This window comes from Dama dama, chromosome 10 (assembly GCF_033118175.1).
Source record: "Dama dama isolate Ldn47 chromosome 10, ASM3311817v1, whole genome shotgun sequence".
Lineage (NCBI taxonomy): Eukaryota > Metazoa > Chordata > Mammalia > Artiodactyla > Cervidae > Dama > Dama dama.
This window is the reverse complement of record NC_083690.1, coordinates 2,865,684-2,883,056: the sequence shown is the minus strand read 5'-3', so window position 1 is coordinate 2,883,056 and position 17,373 is coordinate 2,865,684. Positions and strand designations below refer to the sequence as shown.

General features: G+C 58.0%; 1 protein-coding gene across 7 annotated transcripts in view; it reads left to right on the top strand.

Moving 5' to 3' along the window:
• The window catches only part of UNKL (unk like zinc finger), a 31,921-nt gene that overhangs the window by 4,950 nt on the left and 9,598 nt on the right, over positions 1-17,373 (top strand). For 3 of the 7 annotated variants that reach the window (XM_061152486.1, XM_061152485.1, XM_061152483.1), the window contains 8 exons: positions 5,705-5,881; positions 6,192-6,325; positions 8,880-9,015; positions 10,154-10,271; positions 10,648-10,732; positions 11,109-11,197; positions 14,224-14,286; positions 16,787-16,964. In XM_061152486.1, coding sequence (XP_061008469.1) covers positions 6,289-6,325; positions 8,880-9,015; positions 10,154-10,271; positions 10,648-10,732; positions 11,109-11,197; positions 14,224-14,286; positions 16,787-16,964 — 706 coding nt within the window. In that variant the 5' untranslated portion in view covers positions 5,705-5,881; positions 6,192-6,288. Of the gene's footprint in view, positions 1-5,704; positions 5,882-6,191; positions 6,326-8,879; positions 9,016-10,153; positions 10,272-10,647; positions 10,733-11,108; positions 11,198-14,223; positions 14,287-15,055; positions 15,169-16,786; positions 16,965-17,373 lie in introns of those variants that run through there. The other 4 variants (XM_061152491.1, XM_061152490.1, XM_061152484.1 and 1 more) reach the window with 3 other exon arrangements.

The window sequence follows — 17,373 nt, the reverse complement described above, 5'->3', positions numbered from 1 at the left end:
TTCCAGGCCCCACGTTTGACAGATGTTTTCTTGGTTTTGGTAAGAAGTGGGCTGCCCGGCTCCTGTGCTGTAAGTTCCCAGGTTGGCTCTAGAAGCCTGCCTGCCTGCAGGGCTCCCTGCGTGGCTGCACCGGCAGGCCCAGTGCTCTTCCCACTGCACCGGGGGCATCTGGGAACACCGGCCCCATTGCCTCTGCGATGATGTGTGATTTCAGGACCTTCCACCTGTGAATCTGGGCACCGTGGGAGCTTGCTGCCCTACAGAAACTTTTCTACATGCCCAAGGCTTGATGTGCCTGTTGTATCATACGGGTCCTTAGTCTGGCCTCTCTGCTGTGAGATGCTCTTGCCGTGTTTAAAGAGTCAGGTGTCCTTGGACCCAAGGCTTAGGTGAAAGTCCGTTCACTGCAGGAGGGTTATAAACTCTTGGTGTTAAACCGACTTTATGAGGAAACTCTGCTTGGGCTTTTGGGGGTGAGGTGAAAGCCAAGGGCAGGCTGGGAACATCAGAGCAGAATATTTAGGAGTTGTGTGTGCTCAGTCACGTCCGACTCTGTGTGACCCTATGGACTGTAGCCCACCAGGCACCTCTGTCCATGGGTTCTCCAGGCAAGAATACTGGAGTAGGTTGCCATTTCCTCCTCCAGAGAATCTTCCCCACCCAGGGATCAAACCTGTGTCTCCTGCATTGCAGGCAGATTTTTTACCACTGAGCCGCCTGGGAAGCCCTATTTAGGAGTCAGAGGCTACTTAACAGTCTCGAGGAAGACACAGGCTTTACAAGTTGGCCAACTTAAGGACATTACAGTCAGGTGACTGAGTCGGATCTGTGAGAGACCAGTAGGTAGAAGAGCTAGAAGAACGTGAGAGTGACGTTAGCACCTCAGTCTGTCCTGCGCTGAGTGAAAGGCGACTCTGAGAAGGCGAGAGTGCTGGTGCTCCTTGGGGGTGAGTGGGGAGATGGCTGCTGCAGGGACAGGGTCCCTGGAGAGGATGGCAGCTTGGTGGGGGGGGGGGGCGCAGAGGAGGGCGGTGGACATTGTCGGGCAGATGGTCCACGTTAGGGATTAATGAGGGGTGGCTGGCCTGGCTTGGAAGTCCAGGGAAGCCCTTGGAAATCAGAGGCTGGGGGTGCAGAGGATGGCTGTGTGAGCATGGGGTTAGCTGCCAGCCCCCCACCCCTAGTGTTGGAGAGGAGACTCTCAAGTATCTCCCCACAAGACCCCCCTTTTCTTCATCCCCCTATTCCCCTGCCCCAAGCTGGGTGTGGCCCACAGGTCTTCCTTTTCCCATTTTTCTGCTGCCACTCACTTCCATTCCCACTCCTTGAGGACCAGGAGAGAATCACGTTGTGCTCGAGGGTCCCTCTGAGCCCAGCAGTCCTCCCAGTGCAGCCCCAGCCCAGCAGTTGCACCATCACCTGGGGACTCGCCCTCAGTTTGGACCCACGGTTCCCACCAGTGTCAGCCCAGACTGTCCAGATGGTCCAGATGGTTCTGATGCGCTTCGGCCTGGCTTGCTGACTGGTGTCAGCAGAGTGGCACTGAGTCTGTGGGTCCACCATTGCTTGGGGTGAGTTGCAGGAAGGAACTCCTGGAGCCGTGTTCCTCTCTACCCCTCCCTCCTGGTTCCAGCGGCTCCAGAGCCTCACAGCAGACCTGTGTCTAATACGTGCCCCTGCACCACGGCATCCACGGAGCCCTGCATTAATTACACTGAGTGGGTCACTGGTTGGATGGGTTTGGCAGCTATGGGCACCGCCCTGAATTTGGTGGGCTGTGGGACCGAGTCACATTACACGTGCTGCCAGGCTGTCAGTGGCCCAGGGTGTGGATGACTGAACTCCTGTGGCGAGGAAGCACCTGCCTGCCATGTTGAGCTGACCCCTGGGGTCCCCTGGCCTCTTCCCCACTTCAGTGAGGGCCTAGGTTTGGTCCCTTTTGTCTCTTAGATGATCTTAGTGTCTATTAGTTGTTCAGTCATGTCCAACTCTTTACGACCCCATGGACTGTAGACCCCCAGGCTCCTCTGTCCATGGGATTCTCTAGGCAAGAATACTGGAGTGGTTTGCCATTCCCTTCTCCAGGGAATCTTCCCAGCCCAGCGGTTGAACCCAGGTCTCCTGCATTATAGGCAGATTCTTTACCATCTGAGCCACCAGGGAAGCCCTTTAGATGTTCTTAGGTGAAGCCATTTTCTATTCATTAAATGTTCTCCAATATCTTAATCTCAGCTCATGCTTTCAAGCCGTGTAATAAGCAGAGGTGACATGCCCCTAGTGAAATAATAGTGTGCTAGGGAGAGGGGGGACCTTGGCCGGGTTCTGGTTGCCATGGAGATGCTACTGGCAAAGAAACAAAACGATGCTAAGAGCGGACCTGAGGGACCGCTAGGAAATGGGAGGGGTGTGGCGCCCACCACATTCACTCCCCGGGTCTGGGGGGTTCCCGCAGCCTCTGCCACAGCCTGTGTCAGCCCGTTGGTGGTGCTCTCGGTCCTGTGGTCCTGCTCGGGCTGTTGTGCAGGCTTACTTCCACAGACAGACCTGCCGGTGCTGCCTTGGCTCTGCTGTGCTGGCCCCCTCCCCAGACTCTGGAATTCTCTTCCTTTAAACGTACAGTAGATGAGTGAGTGTTTCTGTAGATTGGAACTGTTTTTGCAGAATGGCTGTTTTCCTATTTAAGTCGTTTTATCTTTTGTTTATTTATTTTTTTCATTTTATCTTTTATTGAAGCGAAACACGACCTTAAACTTGTCGGCTTAGCTCTTTTACGTGCATAGTGTAGCGGCGTTGAGTTCACTCACAGTGTCGTGCAGCCGTCGTCACCGTCCACCTCCAAACTTCTTCATCTTCAAACCGAAACTACATCCCCACGAAACAGCCCTTCCTTCCATAATTTCTGATGGAAGCAGATGGTATGTCTGCATTCTCGCCCCTCCCCCACCTTCCGATGTAAACTGCAGGGTGCTGAGCTTCCTTGGTGCTTTTCCCTCGCGGTGCCTCCTAGCGCCCACCCTGCCCTCCGCGCAGACCGCCTGCTCCTGCAGACCACCAGCTTGCTCCTCTGCCTTTGCGGAGCTCCCTTGGTGTCTGTCCCACAGTTCGGTTGTCTCCAGCCTTTGGTGATTACAGACAGCACATCTCTCTGTCTGCTGGTCTGTCTGTGACGGTTACTGTGACAGAGGGTAAGGGCACGCATCCTCTGGGTGCCTGTCACTGGCCGGCAACAGTGTCCCTTGGCTGTCACCCTGCTCCCGGGTTTCTGTCTGAAAAAGGTGGGCCTCCAGGTGAGTGAAGTGCTCCAGACCCTTTGCATTTTCACTGATGTAAGTTCCTGGTTTGTTTCTCTAGCCGTCGTCCTATGTGTTTCTGGTCCCTAATTCTACATTCTTTATTTGCTAGTGATATCAGTCTGTATATTAATGCAAAAATTGGGGGGTCCTTGTTCTAGAACAGGCTCCCTGGTGTGGCAGAGGCTGCTCCCTGACAGCTCTCCTCTCTGGGGCCCCAGGGACTGCATCATCCAGAGATGCGCAGGAGTGCTGGGAGGAGCTTGAGATGTGAGATGCAACTCTGAGGGAGGGATTTTAAAGCAGGCTGCACCTGCACCTAACACAGTAAAACTCCTAGGGAGATGTCTGACCGTTTCACTCACACTCCCTGAAAACTGTTCCTTGGAACTTGTCGCTGGGAACATGGAGGAGACAGCTCATATTCGGGCATGTAGAGCACAGTCAGCACGCGGAGTGTTTCCTTTTTCATATCTGTATGCGAGACAGTAATCAAGTTTTTCCTTTTCTTTTTTGCAAAGTGGGGACCAACTTGACCTGTAACGCGCTTTCTCCACCTTCTGGTTTTCCTTTTTCTCACGAGGACGGGCTCCCACTGGGATTGCCCGGACTTGTTTATGCGGAGGTAATTGGAGGAATTGCCTCACTTTCAGTCCCCACCACTCGCAAGAGGGTGCGGTCCATCCCCCCCGCCCCGTGTCCATGTGAGGGGTCCTTGGGCTGGCCGTGTTCTGTCCTCTTGAACTGGATGCTGCCACGCAGGTGAAATGCCACAGGCCAGCCAGGTGTGACCTGTGACACGTGTCCCTGTCCGTGTGTGTGTTTCACTAACAAATGTGGAGAGCGGCTCTTGCTTTCTTCTGTCTCCAATGGACTTTAAGTTGTGATAACATCCTTCACGTTTGCCATTTTAGCTATTTTTAAATGTGGAATTTAGCATCATTAATTACATTCAAAATGGTGTACAGCTACCGTCTATTTCCGGATTCTTTCTCTCAGGCAGAAGCTCTGCCCTCTCACACACTCGTTCCCCCTCCCCCTCTCCAGGCCCCACTGTCCTTCCCGTTGCTGTGGAAGTGACTGCTTAGGGCCCTCGTGTGAAATGACCCCCACAGTGTGTGTCCCCCGGTGTCTGGCTTGGTTCCCGTAACATGACGTGTTCAGGGTTCATCCCCTTTGCAGCCGCGTCCACGCTCACTCCATCGTCCGCATGGACCACGCCTTGCTCATCTGTCCATCAGTTGGTGGACACTTCATTTGTCTCTAGCTTTAAGCTCTCGTGTCTCTGGTCCTGGGGGCACAAGTATCTCCTCAAGACCCCGGCTGCTCTGGGGGTGCTTCCCAGAGGCGTCCCTTTGGGGCCCGAAGCATTTACCTTCTGCCTGGTGGCTGCAGGGCCCCGGGCGGCCTCCTTGCCTCCTGCCTCCTGCCCACGGCCTGCACACCTGAGGGGTGGTCAGGTCTGGGGTGAGCCGCCGAACTCAGAGCCTGTTTCTTCATCTTCTGAGAGAGGCATGTGGATTGCTTGCCCCTCAGTTGCTTTCCTTTTACCCTTGGTCTTGTCCATCCATCTGTGCTCTGCCCGGGAGCCCCCCGCACCCCCACAGGTGCTCCCAGCACCCGGGTCCGTGGCTTGCCTGCCAGCGAGGCAGGAGTGGGCCTTTCTCAAGCCCCACACGGTGCTGCCTTGCCATCTCGGGGAGGGGCCGAGGGCCGTGTTCTCAGACCTGGGGGCCTGCAGCTGTGGCCTGCATCGGCCTCGGGCCGTCCGGAAGCTGTTCAGAGGGACGCCCGTCCCATCCTTCTGTGCCCGTGGCTTTTGTCTGGAGGGATGAACCTAGAAGCGGGCTCATTCCTGCCATGTGTGTGCTGGGACCGTCCATGCCATCTCAGTGCTGACACCTCCCTGCTTGGGACCCTTGACCCTGGCCTTGACCCTGACCCCTGGTGCTCCCAGAGCCGCCCGTGGCTCTCCCTGGGTGTGTGGGGCTCTGGGCCTTTGTGAGGCCCCAGGGACGCTGCCCCATCCTCCCCTAGCCGCCTCTCCGTGGCCTGTCCCCCACAGCGTCCTCCAGCACCACCTCTGCCGAGGGGTCCCCAGAAACACCTGGATGGGAGGAGGGAGAGGCTGCCAGCCACTTGTCTGATGGGAACTTTGTTTTCCACTTGATTCAAAAAATCATGAAGGGTGGTTTTCTGGGAGCTTGGGTGTTGTGCTTTCCTCCCACGTGTCGTCAAGGGCTGTGGGGTCTGCGGGCCATGTGAGGGGTCTGAAGCAGGGACAGGGCTCTGGCGCTGTTCACCCTCCACCTGGAGCAGGCGTCTGGGAAAAGCCAACGCGAGCCAGCCGGCCGGGGGCAGGTGGACGTCACGGTGGCCGCGGGGCCCCGACGCGCACCGTCCTCTGCCCCCAGGTGTCCGTACCTGCACCGGACGACCGGGGACACGGAGCGCAAGTACCACCTGCGCTACTACAAGACCGGCACCTGCATCCACGAGACAGACGCGCGTGGCCACTGCGCCAAGAACGGGCCGCACTGCGCCTTCGCCCACGGCCCTCTGGACCTGCGGCCGCCCGTGTGTGATGTCCGGTGAGTGGCCGTCCTGCCAGGAGCGCTGTGCTCCCCCGGCCTCGGGCTTCACCTGCCTCCAGTGGCTCTTCCGGGGCCTGGATTTTATTCCTAAGGAGAAAGTGACCCGCTGCTGTCCTGCTGACCTGGGCATGGGGAGCTCAGACATCTCGGGTGCTCAGCTCTGAGGCTGCTGGGGTTTGAGTTGAGATGGTCTTCCTGGGACGGACGCACATAGGGGGTTCCATAAAGGGACAGGGCCCGTGGCCGTCTCGCCGTCCGAGGCTTCAGACGGGCTGCAGTGCTGTGACCTCGCGTTGTTTGGTTTCAGGGAGCTGCAGGCGCAGGAAGCCCTGCAGAACGGCCAGCTCGGTGCCGGGGATGGAGTCCCTGACCTGCAGCCTGGGGTCCTGGCCAGCCAGGCCCTGATGGAGAAGATCCTGGGAGAGGACCCCCGGTGGCAAGGTAACCCCGCGGCTGTCGCTGTCTGCAGAGCGCCTGCACGGTGGGCCTCGAGACCGAGGCTCCGTGTGCGCTGGCCCGTCACCACCCCTGCTCCTGGGTCTGGTCCCTGGGCCACTTGGGGACGGGACTGCATGGCAGCCCCTGCTCCTGCAGGGTGTCTGGTCCTGGAGCCGGCCTGCTTCCCGGCAGCCTCACAGGTGATGGGCACGGGCCAGCAAGTGGTTTTAATTGTGAAACACTCACAACATAAATCTTCCATTTTAACCATCTCAGCATCACAGGTCATGGCGTTTGGTGTGTCCATAGTGTGTGCGGGCGTCATCTCTGGTTCCCGAACATTCCGTCACCTCAGACAGAAACCCCTGCCTGTTAGTGGTCCCCCTTCACAGCCCTGGCCTGGCTCTGCCTCCATGGGGCCGCCTGTGTGGCATGGTTTTAAGAGACGCCCCCTGCTCCCTGCCACCCTTAAGTTAGGCCAGCATGTCTCCTCGGAAGCTTCGCACACACTTCAGGCTGCCTCACTTCAGTGTTGAGTTCCCTACGAGGGTCTTTCCCCTGCTCACTGAACCCTGAGCCGCCCTGGGCCCAGGCATGCGTCTGTAACAGTGGCTGCCCAGACCTTCTTAGGATGGGCCTCGCAGTCTGCTGTCAGCATGCTGGTCCAGCCCTGCCGTGTCCCCTGGGGAGAGGCTGCCACAGAGGAAGGCCGCCCGTGGCCCCCGCCTGCCGGCAGTTCAGAACTTGTCATTCAGCAGAACAGCCGTCTTGTGTCGCAGCCCCTCAGCCCCCTGGCCCGAGACCCCAGCTCACCTGTGTGCTTCGGCTGGCAGCCCGGGCCGGGGTGTGAGTGCCCCCGTCACCATCGGGCAGGCTGAGCTTGAAGGAGGGAAGTGGGAGGAGGCGCCGGGCCAGGCCCAGTGACTCGCAGCCCTGTGGTATGGGTTTTTAAGGAGCAGATTTTCTTTCTTAGGGAAGTTCTTAGTGCCTGGGGAACACCTAGCATTGATGCGGTAACATTTGTTGCAGTTGACAGCTAGGATTGATATAAGATCGTAAGCTAGCCAGCTTACCCCAGGCTTCTCGCCTGCCTTGTGCGTCCTGCGGGCTTGGGCGGATGTGTGATGACCCGGATCCTCCCGTTAGGATGTCACTGCCCTCAGACGCTCTCCGCTCCGCGGCTGGCCCCTCCCCACCCCTGCTGGCCGCCACCCTTTCACTCCATGGTCCTGTCATACGGTTGGGACCACGGTGCTCAGCCCTTGCGCTTGGTGCTATGTGTGCGGGGGTCCCCGTGTCTCTCCAGGGCTTGGTAGTGTCGTCTTATTGCTGAAGAGGTTTGGGGGCTTGTTCATCCATCACCCTCTGCTGGGTGTCCGCAGCCCCTGGGACTCTCAGATGCTGTCACGCCGCCTGCTTCCTTGTGGTTCATGCTGTGCAGCGCAGGACCTCTGTCTGTTGGAGGCCCTCAGTCAGTGCTTGCCAACAAATAAGCTTACAGTTTTTATTTTCTCAAAATCACATTTTCTGTTCAAACTCTTTTTGTCCTCGGCATGCCCTGCTGTGTGGTTCATGTTTCTTGCCATTTAATCAGTTATTCGGAACTGAGTTTGGCCTGGTGGGGGAGGGGCCATTAAACTTGGGCATGGAAGCATGTCCTGGGGGTTGGCACAGCACCCCCCTGCCCTGGCCTTTCCTGTGACACCTCAACGGTCAGCCCCGCTGGACAAGTGTGGTTATAAACATTGGCGCTTGTAAAAAAAATAAAGGGAGGGTCAATTATTAACCAGCCCAAAGAAAGTGAAAGTCACTCAGTCGTGTCTGACTGACCCCATGGACTGTCCGTGGAATTCTCCAGGCCACAGTACTGGAGTGGGCAGCCATGCCCTCCTCCAGGGGATCTTCCCCACCCAGGGATTGAACCCAGGTCTGCTGCATTGCCCACGAATGGGTATTATTTTTAAAAATCTCCTTTTATTGGATATGGCTTGTAAATAACCCCTGGTAGGTTTTTATTTTTGCTTTGAGAGAAAATTCAGATAACATGAACTGTTTCGAAAACAGGCTTTATTTCTCAGGGCAGGTTTAGGGTCCACGTTGTGGAATGCTCGGGGGCTTCTCACATGGCTAGTGCCCTCCCACAGGCGGTGGTCCTGGTGCCAGGGGACGGCCGTCATAGCGTCACCTTCGGGTCAGACCGAGGCTTTTAAAAGTGCATTTCGGAGCTTTCTAGTCTGCTCAGTGTTGGGCATCCTTCACCTTCATCCGGTTCTAAAACTCTGGTCTCCCCGAAGAAGCCCCGGCCACTCTCTGCCGCGGGTTTGCCTGTCCTGGACGCTTCCTTTAGATAGGATCGGATGGTGCCTTCCGTGTCCGCCGCTCTTGCTGACCACGCGTGTCCAGCCCGCTCACGGCTCACCCACGTGGCACATGTGTCCGTGCTCCGCTTTTCCGCGACCGTGTGGTGTTTCTCGTCATCTGCCCAGAGACGCCTGTGGCTGCGTGGCTGCTGTGAGCGGGCGTGCGCACGTCCCCATGTGGACCCCTGTCTTGGCAGACACCAACTTTGTGCTGGGCAGCTACAAGACGGAGCAGTGCCCCAAGCCGCCGCGTCTGTGCCGCCAGGGCTATGCCTGCCCGCACTTCCACAACAGCAGGGACCGGCGGCGGGACCCCCGGCGGTTCCAGTACAGGTGAGCCCAGGCCCCGGGCCCCGGGTCGCCCCTCTGCCGGGCTCACGTCCGGCTCGAGGCTCTGCTTTAGGCAGCAGTCCCTCCGCTCCCTTCACCCTCCCTGGGGGCCCCATGGTTCAGGGATGCCAGCCCAGCAGATGCCCCCACGGCGGCAGGTGTGGTCAGGGTGTGGCTCCTCTGTTTCCCTGCCCCCCCGTGGACTGTGCGCCCTCTGGTGAGGGTGTCTGCTGGTGCGGGCCAGCCCTGGCGAGGCTGGGAGTCCCGGCGCCCACATCCCGCTTCACTCTCTGGGGGCCTGACCTTCTTGGCTTGTGGGTTTGGGCCTCACCTGCGGTCATGCACCTGGTCAGTCCTGATCTCTTCCTGGGCCATCTCCTCCTCCCTCCAGCTGTGCTCACCTTGGTGCCCGGCTCATCCTTGGGTTTGCCAACCTGCCACACAGGCCCAGTACTGGGCAGGGTGGGCCTGGGGGCGTAGAACCCCCAGGGGTGTCTGGGCATCTGGGCCCTCACCTGCCCCTCCTGTGGGTCCCCAGCTCTGTGTCCAGCTTGTTCCTTGGGCAAAGAGTCACTCTCCAGTCATTTGACACTGCCTTGCATGCCTCGCTTGGCCTTCATGTAGAAAGAGATCTGTTTATGACAGTTACTCTTCTGAGTGGTTTAATGAGAGTAGAGGGTGTCATCTCGAGAAGGTGAAATGAATTTTACTGCATATAGAAAGGACAGAAAATTGTAAAATGTGTCCTGTTTCCCACAGAGAAGTTTAAAATAAACCACATACAATAATGCTGCTGGGGAGCACCTGGAACGTGGAGGAGGTTATTAGGGTTTTCCTGTTGTGGGACCCAGGTCTCAGGTTCAGTGTTGAAGCAGTCTGGCAGGGAGACAGAGGGTGTTGTCCCCGGTGGGCCGGGCGGGGTTGGACCTGGTCTCCCAGATGCTGCAGGAGGCCCGGCTGAGTCTCAGGGGCGCTGGGGGCTCTGACTCAGACTCACCTCACACTTTGTGGAAAATGAAAATGGGCTCCTGGATGCCTTCTGGGCTGCCCTGGATGCCTGTCCCGGTGAGGGAGGGCCAGAGTGTCCGGGGCTGGCGCACGCGGGAAGGCCGTCTACCTGCCTGACCCCTCCTTGCCGCAGGTCCACGCCCTGCCCCAGCGTGAAGCACGGTGACGAGTGGGGCGAGCCGTCCCGGTGCGCGAGCGGGGACAGCTGTGCGTACTGCCACTCGCGCACGGAGCAGCAGTTCCACCCTGAGGTACGGGCGCCCGCGGGGGGCTCGCGGTCTGCTCAGAGCGCGCGCCGTGGCCGCTCAGCAGGCCCTCTGTGGGCACCTGCTGGCTGGTGGGCACTGAGCCAGGTGCATCTTTCAGGAAACGCCCAGCGGCTGAGCTGACCTGGAGGGTGGCTTCAAGGACAGGCGCCACAGGAGTGGCCTGGGCCCCCGTGGTTCCCGGAGCCTCTGGGAGGGGTTGGGGGGGGCGGGAGGCATGCCGTCCGCATCCATCTTCTTCAGGAGACCCCGTTGTGGTGTGTTTCTCTGAGCTCTGCGTCACGACCCGTTTGGCTCCGGGCCCCCCGTGGACACAGGTCTCCAGTCTGGGGCTCTATGTGCTGTCACCCTTGTTTTCTAGATCTACAAGTCGACCAAGTGCAACGACATGCGCCAGACCGGGCACTGCCCCCGGGGCCCTTTCTGCGCCTTCGCGCACGTGGACAGTACGTGCCCCCTTTGCCGGGAGCGGGCGTGGCTCATCTCGGGCGAGGGTGACTGGGAGGGTCGGGGGCCTCTGGAGCCCAGCCCGGCCCCGCCTCTGGGTGCCCCAGGGTCCTGAGTGTGGTCACTGTGGCCAGATGAGCCCGTACAAAGCACCTGAAGGGGAAGCAGCCTCAGGTTCAGGAGGTGCACAGACGCCACCCCCCGGGAGCTTCCTCCTAAAGCTGTGAGCGTGGGTTCCCCAGAAGACGTGAGGGTCCCCTGCGGGTCAGCTCATACCTGTCAGAGGCTCGTGCACATTCACCCACCCCCCCCCCCCAGCTTGGGGTCCCTTAACCAGAGTCTCAGCCAGCAGCCACTCAAAGCCCCCTTTCTCAGCAGAGAGCCTCGGGATGGCCGGCGACTGGGGCTGCCGCGACATCGCCCTCACCAGCATCCCCGCAACCCCCAGCGGGCAGCCCGGACACGTAAGTGGGGGCGTCCAAGGAGGATGCCGCTGCCGTTTGGTTTGAATCCAGTGTTGGGCACTCGGATGGGTGTGGTCTTTGGGTGATGCGGTTGGAGGCAGCCTGCCTGCAGGGTTGGTGGCATAGAAGCGTCTAGAAGAGTCCTGGCCGAGTCCTGACCCAGGTGGACTTGCTTGGCCTCGCGTTTTATCAGACACACACGTGTCAGTCGTGTGCGAGGCGCGGTGTCTGGCTGAGGGTGAAGAAGGTCCCCCGTCGGGCAGGCAAGGTCACACTGGCGGCTCCCCCGTGAGGAGCACAGCTGACCACTTGGGACTCAGTGTCTGAGGTGCAGGTGTGTCGTGGGGGTGCCGTCTTGGGGTAGCGAGTCACAGGAGTTCTTCCTCTTCACTGTTGGTGACTTCGACAAAGCCGTCTGTAGGCGCTGCCTCCGCGTCTGCCTGCAGACGGAGCTGAGTTCTTTCAGTGGGGCAGGGAGTTGGGCTGACCTCCTGGGCGATGCCCGCCCTGTGCCCGGGTCGGGCTCCCAGCTCCACTGCTGCGTAGACAGGGCTGCACCTGGATGTACCCCCCTCCCAGCTCCTCTTTACCCTGAGGTGGGACTCCAGTGCAGCCCCTTCAGGGTGAACAGCAGTGGTCCAGCCACGACTTCTGGTTGATCTTATGTGAGCTAGAACTCAGGAGGACCTGAGACTGAATCTCCAGAACTGGAAATTGAGGGAGAAGTTAAGATCCTCCAAGGAGTTGTTACGGAATCTCTTCTACTGCTCACCACAACAGGTCATAAGTCAAAAGAATGAGTTGTTGGGGCAAGGAACAGCAACTTTATTCAGAAAGCCAGCAAACCAAGAAGACGGTAGACTTGCCCAAAGAACCCAGTTAGAATTCAGGCTTCTGCCCTAAAATGGGAGTGGGACTGTGGTTGGTTGGGCTAGCCTGTATATTTCAGACTATAGGCAACATTCTTTTAGTGATTAGCTTGTAGCAAAAGCAATACAATACAAATGTTAAAGTGAAAGAGATCCAATATGGAGTCAGATTTGTTCTTCTCTGTTACAAAGTGTCCAATAAAAGATTGGAGCAAAGTGTTTAAGAGTGAAACATCCAGCCTTCCCCTCCCTGGGAGCAGGACCTGGAAACTGGCTGTTGCTTCTGCCCTACATTTCCAGCAAATGCTCAAATAGACTTTGAGAGTCCAGGAAACATGTGGGATCTGAGGCGCTGGGATCAGATAGGGCCCACGCCTCTCGGTGTGAGGTCAGGGATGATTGGTTTGGTCAAGACCCTAAGGGAATACCTCGGTTGGGGTATTTGGAGAGCCTCAGACCTCAACATGGGTCTTGCTGTCCAAACGAGCCATTTTCATTTAAGGTGATGCTGAGGGGACTTACTTGGTGACCTGGTAGACTGGAGCTAAGACTGAGCTCCCAATGCTGGGGGCTTGGGTTTGATCCACCTGGTCAGAGAATTTGATCCCATGTGCCGCAGCTAAGACCCAGCACAGCCAAGTAAATAAATAAATATGAAAAAATAAATAAACCAAGTGGGGGCTCAGACTAGAGGGCAGCTTCCCTTCCCTGTTTCCCAGAATCTCATCACCTTTGACAGCCGAGCTGAGCGTGAGTGAAGCACGCTGTGCTCAGAGGCCCACTGCTCTCGCCACCCTCCTCCTGCCCCATTCCAGAGCTTTCGTGCACAGCTCAGTGCCTGCTCAGTGTGATGGGAGCTCCTGACATCGTGGAGCATGAGCCGCCCCCCCTCCCCCCTGCACAGGGCAGAGGCAGAGGGGCCTGGAGAGGGCAGAGCCCTGGGACTTGATGAGGAAGCCAAGCGGAGCTGTTTCAGGATGGCCTGGCTCCTTCACAGTGTAGCTTCTCCTTAGGGCGAGGGTCTCAGGTCCCGGGCCAGGACCTTGGAGCCATCGCCCAAACTGGGGCCGCAGAGTCACTTGTGGAATTCTAGGAAACCAGAGATACCCAGATGGCCTCAGAGTTGAGCAATTGGGCAGGTGGAAGGGGCACCAGTGAGGGCCAGCATGAGCATCACTTCTCCACCCTCCACAGGTCCTTCTGCAAATCCAGAAACCAAACAGGATGGGGTGACTGGAGCCATCACAGGTTCACTTACCATAAGCTTAGACACAGAAATCGGAATACTTCTAAGGCCTGCAGAACGTTTCACGGCAGCTTTGTGTTGATGTTTGACCTGAGAGAGTCCAGGCCCCAAACGCTGCAGGCAAAGCCATCCTCATGCACAATTTCCCCAGAAGGTGGTTCGTGCGGGTCAGGAGTTCCACGTGAACAGGCAAGAGGGAAAAATCGGTTCCCTCTACCCTTCTAGGTTTAGTGCCTGGGGTCCCGCAAATTAAACTGACCAAAGCCAGCTTACCTGGAGAAAAGATTTATTATTTATGCATTAGGATGCCAGACCTGGGGACTTATCTACCGTTTTAACAGAGTGATAAACTGTGGAGAAGTGACAAGACCTAGGGGTTTCTGCTTTCAGGAGCTGAATTATGGGATGGTAAAGACATGGGGGAAATAGTGGAAGAGGAGGGTTACGTAGAGAGTTTGTGGTGAGGTTCAGCCTCCTGCAGCCCTGAGTGATTTGAATTCTCTGGAATGAAGCTCTTCTCTTCCTCTTGGGAGGGAGGAGGCTGTGTCCAGGCCTGAAGGAGAAGGCAGAGAATCACCTTCCAGGAAACCGTCCTTTGCCTCAGGGGCTGACTTTCCAAGATTCTCCCTGCTCTGGAGGTGCAGCCCTACCTGGGATGCTTTGTTTGACACTGTGGGTTCAGGGACTTCTCACCTGCCTCCACACGGCCCAGCCGAGAGCTCAGAGATCCACGTCAGGTGTGGGAAACGGATCCCAGGAGAACTGCCGCAGAAGCAGTGACTTGAAAGCCTTTTCTCTTTCCTGGACTTCAGTGCTTGGCCTTTCCTGCCTTCCTGCTGGAGCTTAGGCCTCTCTATGTGGTTCTGATCAACTGCTGCTCCTTCCAACAGCCAGTACGTTTTCTGTTGCAGGCAAAGCAGAGAGAGTCACCTGCCGACGGCAGCCAGAAGGCCAGTGAGCAGGACGGCAAGCAGGTACCTCGTGCTGTCTGCGACCGACCTCTGCCTGTGTTAGGACCCTGCACGCAGCTGGTCACACTCGCGCCCGCCTCACACAGTGGCCGGGCTGACGTCCTCCTGTGAGACAGCTCCTTTCTCACGGTCTCCATAGAGTCGCCTGTTCGTGTGTCCTTTGTTTTCATGTTTTAAAAAATGTGCTGTACCTTAGAAACAACAGAACCAAAGCCTCTTAACGTTTCCCCCCACACTGGGGAAAGAAGAGGTGCCCTTCGTGGTCTTCTGTGTGGGTTTCCCAGGGCGGCCGTGATGGCCCCACAGACCGAGGCTTAAACCTCAGGCCTTGGTTCCATCCAGAGCCCGAAGTCACAGACGGGGGGTTGGCGGCGTCGGTTCCTCCCGTGGCCGAGTCCGCCGTCCGCCTGGGGGCACCGTGTTCCCTCTGCTGTCCGCCCGGGGGCGCCATCTGCCCGGGGCCGCCCTCTGCCGTCCGCCTGGGGGCACCGTCTTCCCTCTGCTGTCCGCCCAGGGGCGCCATCCGCCTGGGGCCCGCCCTCTGCCGTCTGCCTGGGGGCGCCGTCTTCCCTCTGCTGTCTTCCCTCTCCTGTCCGCCCAGCGGTGCCATCTGCCCGGGGCTGCCCTCTGCCGTCCGCCTGGGGGCGCCGTCTTCCCTCTGCTGTCCGCCCGGGGGCGCCGTCTTCCCTCTGCATCTGCGTCTGTATCCGGTCGTCCTTTTGCCATCAGGATGTGACTCCTGTTGATCAGGACCTGCCCTGACAACCTCGTGTTCGCTTGATTACCTCGGTGAAGGCCCGACTTCCAGTCAGGTCCCGCCCAGAGGTGCGAGGGGTCAGGACCCCCACATCTGAGTTCCAGTCGAGCCCACGACAGCGTCCGTTGGTGAGCCTGGCTCCCTCTTGGGTCACAGCCTGGGCTCGTTCTCCCCTCTGAGAGAGCTATGAGGCTACATGGAGGCTTCCCCCCCAGTCGGACCTTTTCTCTCTGTTCTGTGCCACCCAGCTTCCTGTGTGCTCATTTAACTGAGTTGTTTGAGAAACGCATTTTTTTTTCAGACATGGGACGCGTGTTTTTCTGCCACCGTGAAAAGGCGGAGGGAGCTTCGCCAGCTTTGCAAGGCTGGGGCCTGGCTGGCGGGCAGCGAGCACGCACCCTCTGCTCGGAGCTTTCTTTTAAATCCCCAAGTGGACAGGGTCTCGCTGTTTTCTTTTCTGCTGGTTTTCTTGCCCTGAGGGTGCCTCCCAGGGGACTTTTCAGAGGGAGATATTAGGACTTTTTGCCATTAGGAAGTTCTGAAGTCAGCAGGATGATTGAAAGTAAAAATACAACCCAGTTACTTTGTGATTTTTTTAAAAAGATATTGAAATCGAGACATTGCTCATTAAGAATCTGAAACATGAAATGGTGGCTGTGGTCTCAGGGCTGTGGAGGAAGGACCTGGAAAGGAGTGGGGTGCATGGCGGGGGACCCCGAGAGGGCCAGGTGGTTCCTGATGTGATGTGCGAGCTGTACCCCTCAGGTGCTGTGAGTAGGCTAGCCAAGTTCATTTACCAGCCAGTGCTCACCTGCACCCAGGGACCCCCTCCGTCCTGTCCCAAAGGCAGGCTCCAGGGACAGTGAACAGGGGTTGGGGGGCAGTATTGGAAAGCCGTCTAAGAGGGCCCCTGGCACCCTTGAGCTTTCCACTTGTTTGAAGGGTCTGCTGGAATGCCCAGGGGACGCCAGGCTGGCCTCCTGGCTCTTGTGGGCAATTGGTGCTCAGAGCTGCTTTGGGGACCCCTTCCCTGCATGTGGGTGCCGTCCGTCTCCTCCTGCAGCCACAGAACCCTGAGCCCTTGGGCCCCGACAGCAAAGCCCAGATGACACACTGTCTCGCTTTACTGTAGCCTCTGACCCCTAGTTTCCTAGTGACCTTGGAAAGCCCTGAGGCCTGACTTCACAACTCAGTCCCGACTCGTTTTTGTGCACAGTGTCCTCCACGTTCCTGGCTGTTTATCCAAGATTGTGCCAGTTCTTTTCCTTTTAATCTATCAAATAAAGATAATGTGAATTGCCCCAAACTTTTATTTTTGTTGTTGGATAATGAGATGACAAGATAATTTCATCTAAATCATCAGAAGCATTGCTGGCTGGTTGCTCGTGCCTGTGGTGGCTTCTTTCTTGACTGCTGTATCTGCTCTGTATCTATTATCATGATTCTTACTATTGTCATTAGTAAGAATGACACTCTCTGGATGCACTTATTCCCATCCCTGGGTGGTCAGCAGCATACAATTCTGTGGTGATGGTTTCTAACTAACCAGACGTTTAAAGCCCCTCCCTCTAGAATATCTGGAAAAGTAGTCGGCTGTCTCCGGTCTGTTTTGGGGAGCGAAGTGACCCGGCCTGTCCGTTGTGACTCTGTTGTTTCTGCCCCCCAGTGTCCTCTGTCACTGCGCGGCTGTGGTCACATTGCTGTCCCTGAGCCAGCGCTGGCTCATCCTGTTGTGTCTTTGCACAGAGCCACCTGGCGGTGTTGGCAGTGGGTCACCCCCTCGCTCCCAGCGTGAGTTCCAGCCTCGCGTCCAGCCTGGCGTCCAGCACCGGCTCAGGCGGCTCCTCGCCCACCGCTCTGCCCGCCCTCTCGGCCCGCACCCACCCGCTGGACCCTTCCGGCAGCGCCGGCGAGGGCGTCCCAGGTAAGCCCGGGGCTCTGCTGCCTCTCTGCACTTGCCTTGACGGCTTCCCTTGACGCACGCGTGTGTGCGCACTCTCCTTTGTAGAAGAGGGTTTCCCGTGGTCCCCTGCCACTCCGGCCGTGCTGCCCCGGAGCACGGCGCCGGGATGTGGCGCCCTCTGGCGGGCCAGAGCGGCAGCACCACCGAGAACCCGAGGCTTCAGAGAAATGATGGGGGCCTGTAGGGGTGTCCAGGGCACCCGAAGGTGGGACAGTGACCAGGGTGGGGAGTGGGAGGCGTTCCCAAGGCGCGAGCACGGCTACCAGCTGCGGAGGCGTCCCTGGCGGCTGGGCGTCCTTGTGGGTTTGTGAACTAATCATCCGTGTAATCGGACGTGGGGGGTCGGGTTAGGGGCGGTGGTCGGGGCGCA